The following is a 14,770-nucleotide window of genomic DNA, read 5'->3' as shown; positions in this document are numbered from 1 at the left end:
CAGCTCTAAGAAGACTGACTGCAGGAAAGTTCAAAGTTCAGCACTGGCAGATCTAAAAACAGATTTGTGGGGTAGCTCTTCAGCACCGCGCTTTCTGTACTGAGGTAAACCGATACTGTTCCAATTAAATAGCAACGCCGCACAAAGGAGGTCAGGCATTGTGTGTGGCTCCGCGCTGGCATCCCACCAAGGCACCTCCGCCACCGCTCCTTCTCGGAGGCCAAGAGCTTCTGCGGGAGTCACGGGGGTTTGGAAAACACGCAGAGGGGAACAAAGCCACCATAACAAACAAACAAACAAACACGTGTACAACGATAGACACCGTACAACACACAAACAGTGCAAAACATTGTAGTAGAGGAATTGAATTTCACCTCTTTTAGGACACGGAGTAGCAGCACACCTGTGATAACTTAGAAATGAATTAAATAAACCACAAAGCAGAAGTCTTCTACTGTTGCACCATGAAATGAAATACCTTGGGTTGGAGGTTTGTCTTGTTTTCAGAAATTAAAAAAAAAAAATATCGGAACTATAAATAAATTTTGTGGCAATATATACAGATTTAAATAATTAACTTAAATATCTTACACCTACTCTTGCATAAAACTCTCCAGTAAAAGTGCACCATGTTTCTTTTCCTCAAACGTGTTCTGCGTCTTCCCCTGTGCTGAGGTAGGTCTGAAGGGAGATGTCTCAGATTCTGGGAAGAAAATGTGTCACTGTCATTGTGGGAGATACTTTATTGCCTTTCTTTGTTCTTCCATTTTTGCTCAGGGCTATGTACATCCCGGGATAAATCCTGGATTCATAAGCATTGTAGTTGTTTGGCAGGAGAATCTCTTTGAATTTGCACTCATCATTGAAATGGGTCTGAAATGAAAAGGAGAGAGTGAGAGGGAAGGAATTTTAAACATCAGGTGTGGAAATATTCTTGCTACCAGGTGTAGAAGGTGCGCTGCGGGGAAATGTGCAGCTGACTCCCTCCCCCTTTGTAATCTTTTGAAGTGGTCACCCAAATGAAGCTTCAAACAGGACTCAGGAGTCAGAGGATCATTAAGGATGCTGTGTCCGGGCCAGGCAGGTACACCTAAAGGTGGGAAGGACACCCATAGCTATGTCTGCACTCTTGAGGGAGAGGGGCACATTTTAACAGAGCTGCAGTGGGGTAAGGTCCAAGCCCAGTTCTCCTGCCCTGCTCATCTAATTGCTCGGTGGTTGTCCTACCAGCAATATATTGCCTGAGAGAGGCTTCAGAAAAATCTGAATGCTAGCACTTCCTAATGTTGGTTGGGGAGAAAGGCATTTTAAAGACACTCAGAGTGGACATTATTTTCTGCTTCTTTAGTTTTAAAATTGAAGGAAGGGTTTGGGTTCACTTATGATAATGGATCAAGAAAACAGAGCTGACAAAAGGCGCCTTTCCAGCCAAGAGATTTCATTTGCAAGTAAGTACAAAGAGGGACAGGTGTTACAAGTGTGTTGTTATCTGGAGAGTAACAAATGAACTCATGTCTTCCTATTGGGCAAAAGCCTAGGGTTCTTTAAGGTAGGTCTCAGTCTACCAAGCTGAACACTGCACTAGGAATTACTTTATCCAGGACACCAAAACAGCAGTCTTCATAAGAAATGATGCAAAGGCTGCTCATGTGCTTTGGTGACCAGTTCTGCCCGGCTTTTATGTAAGTCAAAACCCTCTGTAACAGGACTGATGCCCCAAAAAATAATTCTGGATGCTTCATGTCTTCGTTCATGTGAAAATGCCCTAGTTAACTTTGACATAGTTTGGCTCTTCCTCAGCCCAAGTTTCTTCAAAGTATATTTGAGAAACATGAAATAGAAAAGCCATGGGTAAGGAAGGAGACCCAGGAACATGGGTTTGAAATGATGCTGATCACAGTAACTTACACAGAGGTGAACAGGAGGACAGCTCAACATGGGCAAAGACATGCACTGTTATTGTCCATCTCAAGTATATTTTATAAGATGCCTCTATCTTTTCCAAAGATTTAATGTAAAAAAAGATCTGTATTGTCTCCTAATAGACCTGCCTTCATATAAATAGAAGTCCAAACCCTGAGGATGCTGAACTATCATGGGAACTGATCAAGAGCATTAACAAAGAGGGATCAATAGGTACGTGACAGGCACTGATTCATCACATCATAAAGGGTCATTTGTGGGGCCCTGGCTGATCACAAGTTCAAGTGCCCTCTGAGAGATGGAGCGAGCAATTGCCATACCTGCTTAAGGCTGTTTGTACCGAAATATAAGGGAGATATGGACTGAGGCTAGCTTGAGGTCTTGCCACACAAATGACTACTCTGTTGGTCTGTGTGGTAGGCAAGATGGGTAGCCATGGTTGGGTGACTATAGTTTTTATGGGGGAACCAAGGAAATGTAATGCAAAAGAGTGGGTTTCACTTCAGATCCTCAGTAAGCAGCATACCTGGGCAGCACACGTTCTGTTGGAAAGGCAGCAAGGGCTGCTCTGTGTTGCCCGACCCAGGAGGGGCAAGGATGGAGCTTGGACAGCTTTTAGCACCATGCACACCTCTCACCCCAGCTGACCATGGTTCCCTCCCCAGGCACACACTCGGTGGCTACTTACAGATCCATAGAGTTTGCCTTTGCTGTTCATGGCCACGAAGAGTCCACTTCTAACACCAAATATGCTCACCACTCCTCTTTCCACAGGAGAGATTTCCAGCAGACCTACACAGGAGACATGGAATCAGAGGGACAAAGGGCTGTGCCCTGAAGGAGTGTGTGGTGCCAGTGCTGTGCTCACCCAGAGGCTTCCATCCCCAGTGTGGTGTGGATCCCCATGTCCCAGCGCTGCTGTGTGTGGCCTCAGAACCCCAGCCTCACACTCCACGTGCTGCCCCATGCCCCATGCTGGGTCCTCTCTTCTTTTAGCTAAGTATCTATTTTTACTTTGCCCCCAGGCATCCTCCTGTGTATCCGAGGTTAAAATAAGCCAGAGTGTGCTTGGGGCAAATGAAACATTTGTCATCACGCAGCTTATATTCCCCCCCTCCCCCGGATCTTATTGTTTCAGTTGGATATTAGAGTCATGGGGCCACGGGGTTAAGTCCCCAGCAGATGCTTTTCAAGTTTGGGGGAGAGATGGGCTCTCCCCGGCCCCTGCTCAGAGTGGGCGGCCCACGGACTGCGGACCCTCCAGATGTTGAGGCAACCCCGACACCTGATGCCTGCCGGCGGCAAGGGGACAGCACGGCGCTGAGCAGCGCCGATGTGCTCCGCCGGAACGCCCGATGAGCTCCGCCGGAACGCCCGATGAGCTCCGCTGCCGCCCCGCTACCCCCCGGCGCCCGCCGCCCTCGGGGAGCCGAAGCGGGCAGCACCGCGGTGCCGTGGGCGGGCGGACTTTTTAGGGGAGTTAGAGGTCTGCCATGCACCCACCCTCCCTTCGGCGCATACCGCTCTCCGGGGCAGGTGAGCCGCTCCGCGCCCGCGGAACCGCCCCCGGGGGCGGTTCCGCGGGCGCGGAGCGGCTCACCTGCCCCGCCGTGGGGGTCGTCGCCGGCTTACTGTATCGATTCTCGCTGTGGATCCCGTCGATGCGGCCGTCGGGCAGGACCTGGATGTGGAAACCGATGCCCACGTTGCAGTAGAGGCGTCGCAACCGTTTGATGCCCAGGAGGTAGTCGCCGTCGCGGGCGGCGTCGCGGCGTTCGGCCGGGAGGCGAGCGACGGAGCGGGCGAAGAGAGCCGCGTCCCAGCGGCGCTGGCGGGGGCCGGCGGGGAGGCGACCCGGGGGCGGCCGACCGCGTACCGCCCCCGGCCACAGCAGCCCCAGGAGCAGAGCCGGCAGCAACGCCACGGGGAGAGGCATCCCGGCTAAGGGCGCGTAGCCACGGGCCGGTGGCCGGTCGCTCCGAAAATACGCTCGCCCCCCAGCTCCCACTTTATACTGAGGTCAAAGGGGGGAGAAAAAAAGAAAACCAACAAAAACCCAAAACAAAACAAAACAAAACAAAAAACCCAAAAAGCGAGGCGGCGGGGGAGGGAGGGAGCCCCGCGCTCAGTCCCCCGAGGATCTGCGGTTTCCCTGGGCTGGCTGCATGGAGAGGAAATCCCGGGAGCAAGAGCTTCTGAACTTGATCTCAACTCCAGGAGTCTTGTCTGAAGTGCTGATCTTCTTCTATAGCTGCTCAGCCATAGCGCTTTAGCCCTAGCCACGATATTTATATATCCATGTGCGTTGGTACCTATTACATCACCACCTACTGCTGTCTGCTGCAGCCCTCCGGTTTAGCTGAAAGTCAAATTATCACCCCGAGATGCTTAACAACTCCGAAGTGTCTTGAAGGGAAAGGGTGAGCAGCACTGGTGCTAAGCAAGAGGGACAGCACAAACTTTTAAAAAGAAAAGGTCATATTTTGCATTCATCACAGCAGCTTCCTTCTCTCTCTTCTTTCTTTCTTTTCTTTTCTTTCTTTTCCTTCCTTCCTTTCCCTCTCTTTCTTTCTTCTTTCTCTCTCTCCCTTTCTTTCTTTCTTCTTTCTTTCTTTCTTCCTTCCTTCCTCTCTCTCTCTTTCTCTCTTTCTCTCTTTCTCTCTCTCCCCTTCCTTCTTCTTTTCTCTTTCTTTCTCTTTTTCTTTTTCGTAAGTGCTTACAAATGCTAATGTAGGACACAAAAATCAAAGAATGCCCAGCACACTTTCCCCCCAACACAATGTATGACTTTGTGGAAATCTGTGGAATTTCGGCTTTTGCTGTATCCAAGCGACATGGTTTACAGTTTGCTGGATGCAGAAAAATTCCCTTCATTAAAAGCCAAAATAGTTGTTGCATGGGAGGTTTAAGAAATGAAAAATGAAAGAACTTGCAAAAAAAAAAAATTAACAAAGGAAAGGGCCAAGGCTTTAATAAAGAGGAAAACATTTAAAGAAGCAGGATGTGCTCAAAAGCGGTAATAAAGTTTTTGATTCTAAATATCCCTTTAAGAAATCAGGAAGCACAGCATTGCTCTGGAGTTCAAGACATGTGGAGCTCCCTCTTGGTCACTGTACTGATAGGGGCTGTAGTGACACGAGTTTATTCCTGAGCTTTAGAGGCTGCCCATTCATGCAAGTATTGCTGTGCTCTTTAATGGTACGATTATTTTCTAATCTTTACTATGCATGCACTTACTTAGATGTTGCTTGTTGTGTCTTAATGATGCAGTTGTTCTTAGGTAATGACTTCATTTGGTTTCAGTTCATGAAAATGAAGCTCAGTATTTAAAAGTAGGAAAGGTTTTGACCCCCAGAATTACTTTGTTTAGAGCAAATCCCATATGTTTTGTCACCTCCCTTAGCTTAAGCCTCGGCCCTCAACAGGTTTTCAGAACCAACAGGTGAGGAGTCTTTAGGACAATTTTGGAAGGTCCTGAATTAATATGAAAGTGTGTGTGTGGGGGGGGAAGTGGTTTGTGACTCAAGTCCTTTATAGCCTGGGGACAGTTTAGTCTTTCACGCCAGTAAAGCTCTCCTGCTGTTCCAGCAAAGGATGCGAGAGAAAAGAGAATTGCCCCAAGCCAGATGACAGCTCACCTAGGTGCGGAAAATCTCTGACCTTCGCTAAACCTAAGCAAACTTAGATGATGTGCTTTTATTTCTTCTTGTGAGGTGCATATACACAGTGTGTGTGTGTGTCTTTCTCCTACCACACCTCTCAGGATGGAAAAGAGACTGCTGCTGCTTTGTGGGTGATTGCAATCTGGTGTTGTAGAGGTAAAAGGCTTCTAGGTGTAGTTTCATCTCAATGGCGAAGAAGTTAATTTCTGTGCGTGTGTTTAAAGGCAGCAGAATTTAGATTTTTCTCTGTGGAGGTTTACAGGCTGGTAAATGCATTGAGGTTAAATGCACACACATTTACTTTGTTTCTGTTTGCATCAGGTCCATCCAGACCCCTCTTACACCTGACAAGCCTGGTGGATCAGTTCAGGATGAAAGGGCTGTGCATCAGGCAAAGGCCAGCTGCTCACGGTTTGGAAACTGCCCTGCTCTGCAGGGGCTGCGCTGGACACCTTGTCCTTCCCCAGGGGCCTTAGAACAGCGTGATCCCACCTCACTTCAAAATCTGAATTATTTGCTGCTAGCAAATAGCAGTGGATGAATTTGGGATTAAGTTTATTTACCCTCTGAATGATAAGGCCAAGGAGTGGTGCTTCTGCCAACACACCCACCCGGCAGCTTCCCTCCTGCAGCCGAAGTATAGTCCAACACCCACGCCTAATGGGTCAGGGCCAGGTCTGCTCGCCCTTACCGCCACTGACAGCGATTGTCCCTGACCCAAAAAAACATGAACTCTGAGGCCTGAGCCCTGTGAATGTGAAAGCCTGTTAACACTTGAAGTTAGGGATGCGCACTGGAGGCCCAGTGGGCTGTGGTACCTTCATCCCTTTGGGATGTATGGAAATGGGTCCTAAAATGCTCTGTTAGGCTCTGAGTCCATATGTTTGCAAGATCAGGTCCTAAATGATTACACAGAGCACCCAGAACATCAAATTACATTGTCACAACATCACTGATTAAAAAGGGATGCTTCTACAAGTTCGTTCTTAAACTTGTTACAGAATTAAACGGCACACTTTCCATAAAGGCTTCAAATGAACCTTTCTGAGAGGAAAAGCAACAAGTTTTTGGCTAAGAATGAAAATATGACATTTGGTTTTGCTTTCAAATTTTATATATTCACGTGTGTGTGAGCTTGTGTACAGTCTACCTATGAAACACTAGTCCTGATGCTTCAAAGCCCTCGGATCGCCGAGTTGTTCCTACCTGTGAAAAACCCGTGGGGATGCACACAAAGCAGAACTGCAGCATTTTCAATTTGCACCAGGTGTAAATGACAGGTGGAAACTGCTGATGTTCGGGGCCTTCATACTGCAACACAGACGTCGTCAGTTGGAAGTTATTGTCACAGGAAACCATTAAACCAGCATATTCTCTACGGAAGCCAGTGAAACTGTGTCAGCCAGGCTCTCCAACATGCTATCAGCTTTCATGCACTGAAGGGGAGCTGGGTGTCTCCAGATCATCCCATAATTAATTCTTCTGAATCTTCCATATCGTGCCATGCTCCACTGCTGTGTGCCCCCTACGCCTTGGGTCACACACTCCTTCACAGCAATAATTTAAATATTAAAACAGGTAAAATGTCTTCATCTTTGTATTGGCTCTGTTCCCTAAGAAGCATATGGGGATGTCACAGTTCAGACAGCTCTGCTTTCCAAATTCCTCTAGGCTTAAAGTATAAAAAAGAAGAAAGGATTCACAGAATTCAGGTCCACACCCAGGTTCAAGCCCCATATCATGTATTCTGAAAGAAAAAGGGAAAAGAAGAAGGAATCTGGAATATCTTTACAACCTTTATGGAAATTATTCTGCAATTGCATTGGCACAGCAGTCATCCAAACTTAGCTCTGTGTCTATATCTCTAAAGCGGTCTAGGTCCACAATTTAAAAATCAATTTACATATTTATTAACCCCAGTAAATAGATGTAAATGACCCTGAAAGATATTGCTCATGAGCTTTTCTGTCGAAGGCAAATATTGTACTGAGATCCTTTGATCTGGAAGGATGGGGAGTGGACTGGAAGGGGCATGGAGAAGCATATTGTTAGGAAAAAAAACCCTTTCACCATGTTTGCGTGCTATGAAGACATGGTCAAAAAGCAAGCCCGTACCCCAGCTCCCCCTTTGCACACGCCCCTTTTAATTATGATTATTTTGGAAGACAACTACCCAGCGATCTGCAGAAGGGACTCGCCTGAGAAAGCTTTCTCACGTTCACGTCTGGCTGCCTCTCTGTGTGAGCAGGGGCAGCGGTCCCGGGAGAGGAGGCAGGCTGGAATGCAGCACGGTGCTGGGGGCCCAAGCCCCGAATGGCCAGGGTCGCTGGGAGACCTTCGCCATCCAGGCCTCTGCTGCCTGCATAACATGCATACCCACACACAAGCTAGCGAGTCATATGCACTTTTTTTTTTTTCTCTGTTTGCAGCTGGTCTATTTGATCTCTGTGTGCCTGGGCTGTTTGCTGTTGTGAGCGTCTTGCCATGATCAAAACCTTATTATCTCGAGTGATGTTGTAGTGTTATATATTGGAAAAGGGCAGTGGAGTATAGCAGCAGGCAGCTACGACACTGGGCAGATAACAAAGGCTCCAATAACCTCTCTCCAGTGTATTTGGATTGATTCAATGAGAGGACAGAACATTGCTTGTGATGGGTATGGACTTTTTCAACAGTTAATCCCTGTGCTACTGTTGAGCTTGGCGCAGTCATACATCTCTGTGTATCTCTGTGTAAAGCAGCGATCAGAAAGGACACAACTGCGTCCATCTGTGTGGCTACTGTAGGTCTTCAGTGGCTTAGATGTTGCAATTCACACTTCCAGCTTGTGACCGTGCTGCTCATATACACCTGCTGCTGCAGGGATCGGCACCAAGGAGCTCCAACTGGAAGATCAAGCCACAGACATTTGACTTTCTGTGAACTACATGCAGTGTCTTAGCAGCCCTTTTCTCAGCTTCTGTGCTTGATTTGTTTGCTTTATTGCTTTTGAGCTGTAAGGTTGCTGTTCCTGCAACATCAGCTCAAAGGTGTGAGGTGGTGACAGTGACCCTCTGGGAGACCTGAGGCTCTTCTTAGCCAAGCAACCTGACGTGGTCATGACAAGCCATTTCCTTGTCCTGCTGGTCCTTGTCACTGACTGACGTATGAACAGCTTTCAGGTGCAGAAACGTGTTTGGACAATCTATTTATACCCTCTGCTTTTCACCCTGTTTCTGCAGGCTGCAGCTTTGCTCCGTGCTTTTCTTTCACTATGCATTCCCCACAGCAAAAATTCCCAACCCTACTGTCACTACTGCTCCATATTTCCAGCAGTTTTCTTTGCTCCATTGGCTTTTGCTCTGTTATCAGCTCTTTTTGCTGCATGTGCTTCCTGTTGTCCACTACCCTCTCCCTTTTTCTGTAGCTCTACTCCCTTCTCCATCCTCAGGACAAGATGACAGGCTTACAGAAACAAATGCCCTTCATGGAAGTTACATGCATGGTAAAAGATGACCAGACAACACCCAGACCTTAACTGCAGGGCTGAAGGATGTGTCCTACCTGATGGATCTTCTGATGGATCACCTTTATGGTGCTGCTGCTTACTTGAACATGTGAACTATGGCTGGCATGAAAATGAGCTTTGGGGAGCGATGTCATGAGAACCAGCTGAGGGAGGAACTCTTCGCAGCCTTAAGTGGGATTTCTCTCTATTGCTGTGATTAGTGTCAGTTCCTGAAGCCTGAGATGCTTTTCTGTGGGGTGGTGGGACGAGTGGAGAACAAGACGGATCTGAGGACTCCTCAGGAGTATCATTGGAGTTTGTATTATTGAAGAGCAGGGCTCAGTGGGATGGGACCATGGACATGTCCTGGGAAGTCGTCAGTCAAGCCAGATCATTTTTGAGGGCAATCATGTCCCAGGGTCTTGTCATAGCCTCACAGCCCTCATCCTCATGGAGTCTGAACCGAAGTTTGGAGGGGAAGTCTGCTAAGAAGCTAGGTGGAGAAATATGTTCAGAGGGCTCCTGTTATTAATGTAGGTCTTTTTTAGAAAACTTAGTTCCCAGCCAGGCTCATTCTTACACTAAAACTCACATGCTTATACTTTCATATTCATTGCTGACATTTCTGCATATGCTATTTTGTTCTTCCTTGTCCTGTATTCTTTTTACCTATTGAAATTATAAACACTTTAAAACTAAAAATATACATTTTTTTCCTTTTGTCAGATTATGGCACACATACTTTTGCTGATACATTACTTGACGCTCTGCCAAACAAAACTGGTAAAAGGAAACATAATAGAAAATGAGTTTTGAGAATCAGGGTAAGTGTTTGTTAAGCTTATTTTTATTATTATTATTGTGGGAAATAGTAGCTTAAGTTAACTTTTTGTGTGAGAATGTTTTAGCTGACTTTGAATGTAGCATAATTGGTTTACACGAGTCTGTTCAACATGTGGCCTCTCTTGTATGAATCATTTTTTACCGGTGGCTAATGTGAAGAAAACTGGCTGTTGTAAGCAAATGACGTGTATTGCTGAATATTAAAACTTCCCAGCAAAGCACCACTTAAAATCTGTCAGAACATATATGGACATAGCTGTACAATTCATAACCTCTCCGAGCGTGTAGGAGACTAGCTTTTCCAGTTGACCTTTAGTGTCACAACCGTGAAACAAACAGATGTCTCTTTTCCTTATTTACTCGTGGACTTTTCACGGTGCTCATCACTGCAAGGTATGAGTCCTCCGAGGAGGTGGTGGCCGTATCCTCAGAATGCCTCCGTGAGCTGGGTGTTGCTGTCCTCCTTCCCACCCCATTGCTTGCTGTGGCAGTGAAGGGCAGCTATGCTGCTGTCAGATGAGATACCTTCACGTACGTCTGGGGTGGCAGAGAGGGAATCAAGACCAGAGAGGCTATGGAAGAGCTGTGTGATCTGTCAGGGTTGGTGAACTACTGTAGTAGAGGTTCTCAAAGCCTGGTCTAGGCAAGTTGCTTTCCCAACATGGCGCAGTGTGCAGCGAAACTACGATGTCAACTTTTACCCCCAAGGACAGGAGAGCTGCATGGGTCCAGCAGGACCACAGCACTCACCTGCACCAGAAGACACAGCTGGGCTCCTTTGATTTTGGACAAGCTCTGCACCTCATGGGCAGAGGTGGGGTGGGGTGTGGGGTGGGGACCAGAACACACGCATCCTGAAACCTCTCAAATACTCTTCTTTCCTAATAACCACCAGTGGTATTGGCAATGGCACAAACTTTATCTTGTGCTCTGGCACACAAAAGGCCCTGAAAACAGTTATAAAAACACAGTTTAACAGACAGCTCGCTCAGACAAGTAACCGGTTCAGCACTACATAACTCCTGATGAAGTCAGCCAGAAACAACTGTACGGTTTGCTGGGTGCGTTTTTGAAAAGTAAACTGCAAGCCACGAAGTATACACAGATAACAGCTTTAGAGCTTGAAGACCAACCAGCATGGAGGTTACTCATCAAATTCTGTGTTGCTTGAAGGTAGTGACAGCAGTAGTATGTTAGATAAAATGTAATTTCTTCCCCTTCAAGGTGTTTGGAAAGAAAAGCTAAGAAGCCAGATATATAGGTAAGAATTGTATTGCAGAAGTGTGTAAAACAGGTTATCTGTCAACAGACATGTCAGTCATCTGTCATCAGACGTCTAGAAGATTTGTCTTAGGTTTTAGCACATTCATTATTCACTCTCTTTATGCTGTTTAATAACAGGCCTTATAGATTACAACGGCAGCCATTTCTCACTCCAAGTTTGGATCACACAAGATATAAGTAAATAAGTTTTGGATGAATGATCCTTGCCCAGAAAAATCCCCTTGACACCAAGAAACCTTCAGAGATGGCATACTGCATTGCTTGATTTTTGACTTAATAATTTAACTCCTCTTGCCATTCACAGCCAGAGCAACTTCGTTCTAGTCAACCATCCTAATATTACCTCTGTTTCCCCTCCATCTTTCTCACTTCACTAATAAAGTTACGAGAGCTACAGTAACATCAGCATTAGAGGAATGAATGCATGCAGGTTAAAAACAAACAAGCAAAAGAAAAAGAGAGAGACTGCTTATCTCCTTTTGGACAATTCCTGGTACTGCTCTAAGAGTACATTTCTTGCAGGGTCTACTTTTGTTCCTGCAGATGAAAGAAGGAACAGGACTGGACTCCAAGTCAGTTTGTTCAATGAAGCCATATGGTCTCCTTAGCTCTCAGCAATGAACATTCAGTTTGTGATTTTTCTTCCATTTCAAAATATGTTTATATTTGGACCAACAGAACGTACAGTTTCCATACTGCTAATGTGCTCTGTGGGAAGAGATCCCCAGGAAATTAGCTTAGATACTTACCTTGCCTAGGACTGCTTTTTGTTTTTAAGATGTGGAATGAGTTAAATGCAAACTGGAGATGACCATTTTGAAGATTGTCTTGAGAAGAAAACAGTCTTAAACCAGGCAGACGACAACAGAATGAAGACTTTGGTATTCTTAGTAGTTTCCCAGGACTAACCCATGATTCCCTCCATCAGTGGGTTGGAAGCCACTTGGAACTAAGCCCAGTCTCCTTCCTGAATATGTATGTCCTGCAAACATTGAGTGTAATAGCGTGGTCATTTAAAACCTGTTAGCTGTCACATGCAAACAGAACATGTCCCACAGCTCCAACATTTTCACTTTGCTACTACCCAACTGGAATAATGAGTAAATTATTGCATGAAAGACACTGAGCTAAACTCTGTTCTCACTCATTTCCATGTAACTTCCTGAGATAATGGGGTAAAACGAAAGAAACTGAGCCTACAGAAAGTCCGATCCCTACCAGAGATATTGTTTTTTATGTTCAGAGCACACGCATTCAGAATGATTATTTTGATATGAATCTCCATGTACATTATTATTGATATTAATGGGAATGGAAGATGTATATGCTAGCTGTTGGGATCAGGACAGTGGGATGGGAATGATACATAACGAAGGGAAAACTCCCTGCCCAGGGAATTCAGACAGTGCTGTGCAGTCACTGCTATGCTATTTGCCACGTGCTATATACAGTCACAAAATATTCCACTCAGTCAGAGACATGGCCAGAAAAAGCCCTGCGAACCCCAAAGTCTTACAGTCTTATAATAACCACTGAAGCACGCCCTTCACCACAAAAGGAGCACAGCAGAGCTCCTGTTGACCCGCATGGGACAAGCTGCATGCAATTTATTCCAGCATGTAAAGAACCAGGCAAAATCAGAGGTGCTGGTTTCAGTACCTCCGTGGCCATTCAGCATTGCTCTGGAACTGTGAAGCAAACATTTTTGGCTACCTTAATGGAACTTCATAATGCCAGAATGAGGTATTATAAAATTACCTGGAATTTTCAGAATATCCATTTATTTCAGGGGATAAAAAACTAAATTTGGGTACCAGTATTTGGGTGAAAAAGGATTCTGTCATTAAAAAAATGCTTTCAAAATTAATGTGTCCTTCTCCCCCCTCCTTCCATTTTTTAATTTGTAAATTTATATTCCTGAGAGTTGTTGGACCAGCATACTAGGAGGCTACTTGTCACTTGAAGTTCAAATGCAGGAATTCTGAAAAATAGAAGGCATTGGAGTCTTTATGAGTGCTTCTTGGGTTGGAAGACAAAGGAACATAATGATGATACAATAGTCCTTACTGTAAAATGCCATTACTATTGTTTACAACACTGTACATATTATAATTCCCATTAGTATTTTTCTAGTAAAAAAATCGTTCTAAGGCTTCAGCTACAATCAAACCATGAACAGGACAAAACAGCAAACACAATAAGCTGCTGACTGACTTGTATTCCAAAACGCCCAAGGAGCTGCTAGTTTTCAGTAGTGTTTCTACATGCCGTGATTACAAATTACTGCAGTCAGGTCCTTTGCATTTGGCCTTTATTGGCCAACACCAGCGTGGCAACCTGGATGAACGGTACCTATCTATTTGTGTATTGGTGTTAAGAAGAGGATGGGGTAGGTCATGTCTTGTCCCACACAAGAAGAGCAGCTGCAGAAGGAGGGGAGCTGAAGCTGGTCAAGACATTACGCCAGGACTAGAGCACCCTGTCAAACCAGAGCCACCCTTGGAGAGAAGGGACTAGTCCTGGAGATCCTGTCAACCGAGGGAGCCCAGGGAAGGTGGGCTTTTGTTGGTATTGACTCTGCCCTAAGCTAAGAGGGTAGATGGAAAGCCTGGCTCAGTAGACTTTTTTGTGGAGTGCTGGACTGTGACCCCAGTAAAAATCCCATCGGCTGGGGACTGGAAGGTATTGGAGGGAGCGAGAGCCAGGGAGACCTCAAAGCTACCCTGTTTGTTTGCCTGGAAGTCCCCACTGAACTGCTGCCAAAATTATTTAATAAGAATGTTATTTTTGGTGGTAGTGACAGTTTTCACTATCAGTATTTGAAGAGGCAAGCAGTATCATCTGTAACAAATGTATTGCGGTTTGGGGATGTGTTACAACTGCAGTCAGATCTCCTCTTTTCCTTTCGCTCTAGAACTCCCCTGCTCTTTCTCACCCTGCCTGAGGAAGGGGTTTGCCTGGGGCCACTGCTGGGGAGCTGGGAGGATGAAGGAGAGGAGGAAGAATGGTGCTGGCAAGTGGTGTTCCACCTTAGATTTTTGCAGAGCTTAGAAAGTTTCTCCCCTCTCCTTCCCCCCGTCATCACAGTAATTTATCTATATTGCAGCAGGAAAATTATGGAGTCTAAATAAAAAAAGCTACCCCAAAACTCCTTCCTGTAGCAGCTTTGGTGCAAGTGCAATCATAATTCAGAATCACGGGAACAAACCTTGTACACTGTTGTAGTTTATTATTTAACAGCAGCAAATTGTCATTATTTTTTACCGAGCCCGAGGGGTGGTTTGCAACCCATTCTCATGGCTCATGGTGCTTTCAACTCAACATGAACACAGGCTGCAGAGTTAGCTCCCAAATACATCGGATCATGATTTGATGATGTTGGCAAAGCGGCTTCAGGAACTCTTCCCTTTTGGGGCTGCAATGGTTTGTACCCAAAGCCCTGCTGCGGTACTCCTCCTGCTCCTTCAGGGGGTTCAGCACTTCCATCGCCAACACCATACTCGTTTATGACAAAGTTGCAAATTACTATATATTATTTAAGCTGCTGTGACGATTAGGGTTAAGGGAAAGA

At 45.8% G+C, this 14,770-nt stretch overlaps 1 protein-coding gene across 1 annotated transcript; it reads right to left on the bottom strand.

Moving 5' to 3' along the window:
* Window positions 1–696: 696 nt before the first annotated feature.
* On the bottom strand, window positions 697–3,859 carry FGF4 (fibroblast growth factor 4). Its single transcript, XM_075501415.1, has 3 exons — window positions 3,556–3,859; window positions 2,612–2,715; window positions 697–873 (listed from the first exon to the last, which is right to left on the bottom strand). The coding sequence occupies exons 1-3, from the start codon at window positions 3,857–3,859 to the stop codon at window positions 697–699; spliced, it is 585 nt and encodes a 194-aa protein (XP_075357530.1).
* Window positions 3,860–14,770: the final 10,911 nt, after the last annotated feature.

Source organism: Mycteria americana, chromosome 5 (assembly GCF_035582795.1).
Source record: "Mycteria americana isolate JAX WOST 10 ecotype Jacksonville Zoo and Gardens chromosome 5, USCA_MyAme_1.0, whole genome shotgun sequence".
NCBI lineage: Eukaryota > Metazoa > Chordata > Aves > Ciconiiformes > Ciconiidae > Mycteria > Mycteria americana.
The sequence above is the reverse complement of the archived record's forward strand: the minus strand, read 5'-3'. Positions and strand labels throughout refer to the sequence as shown.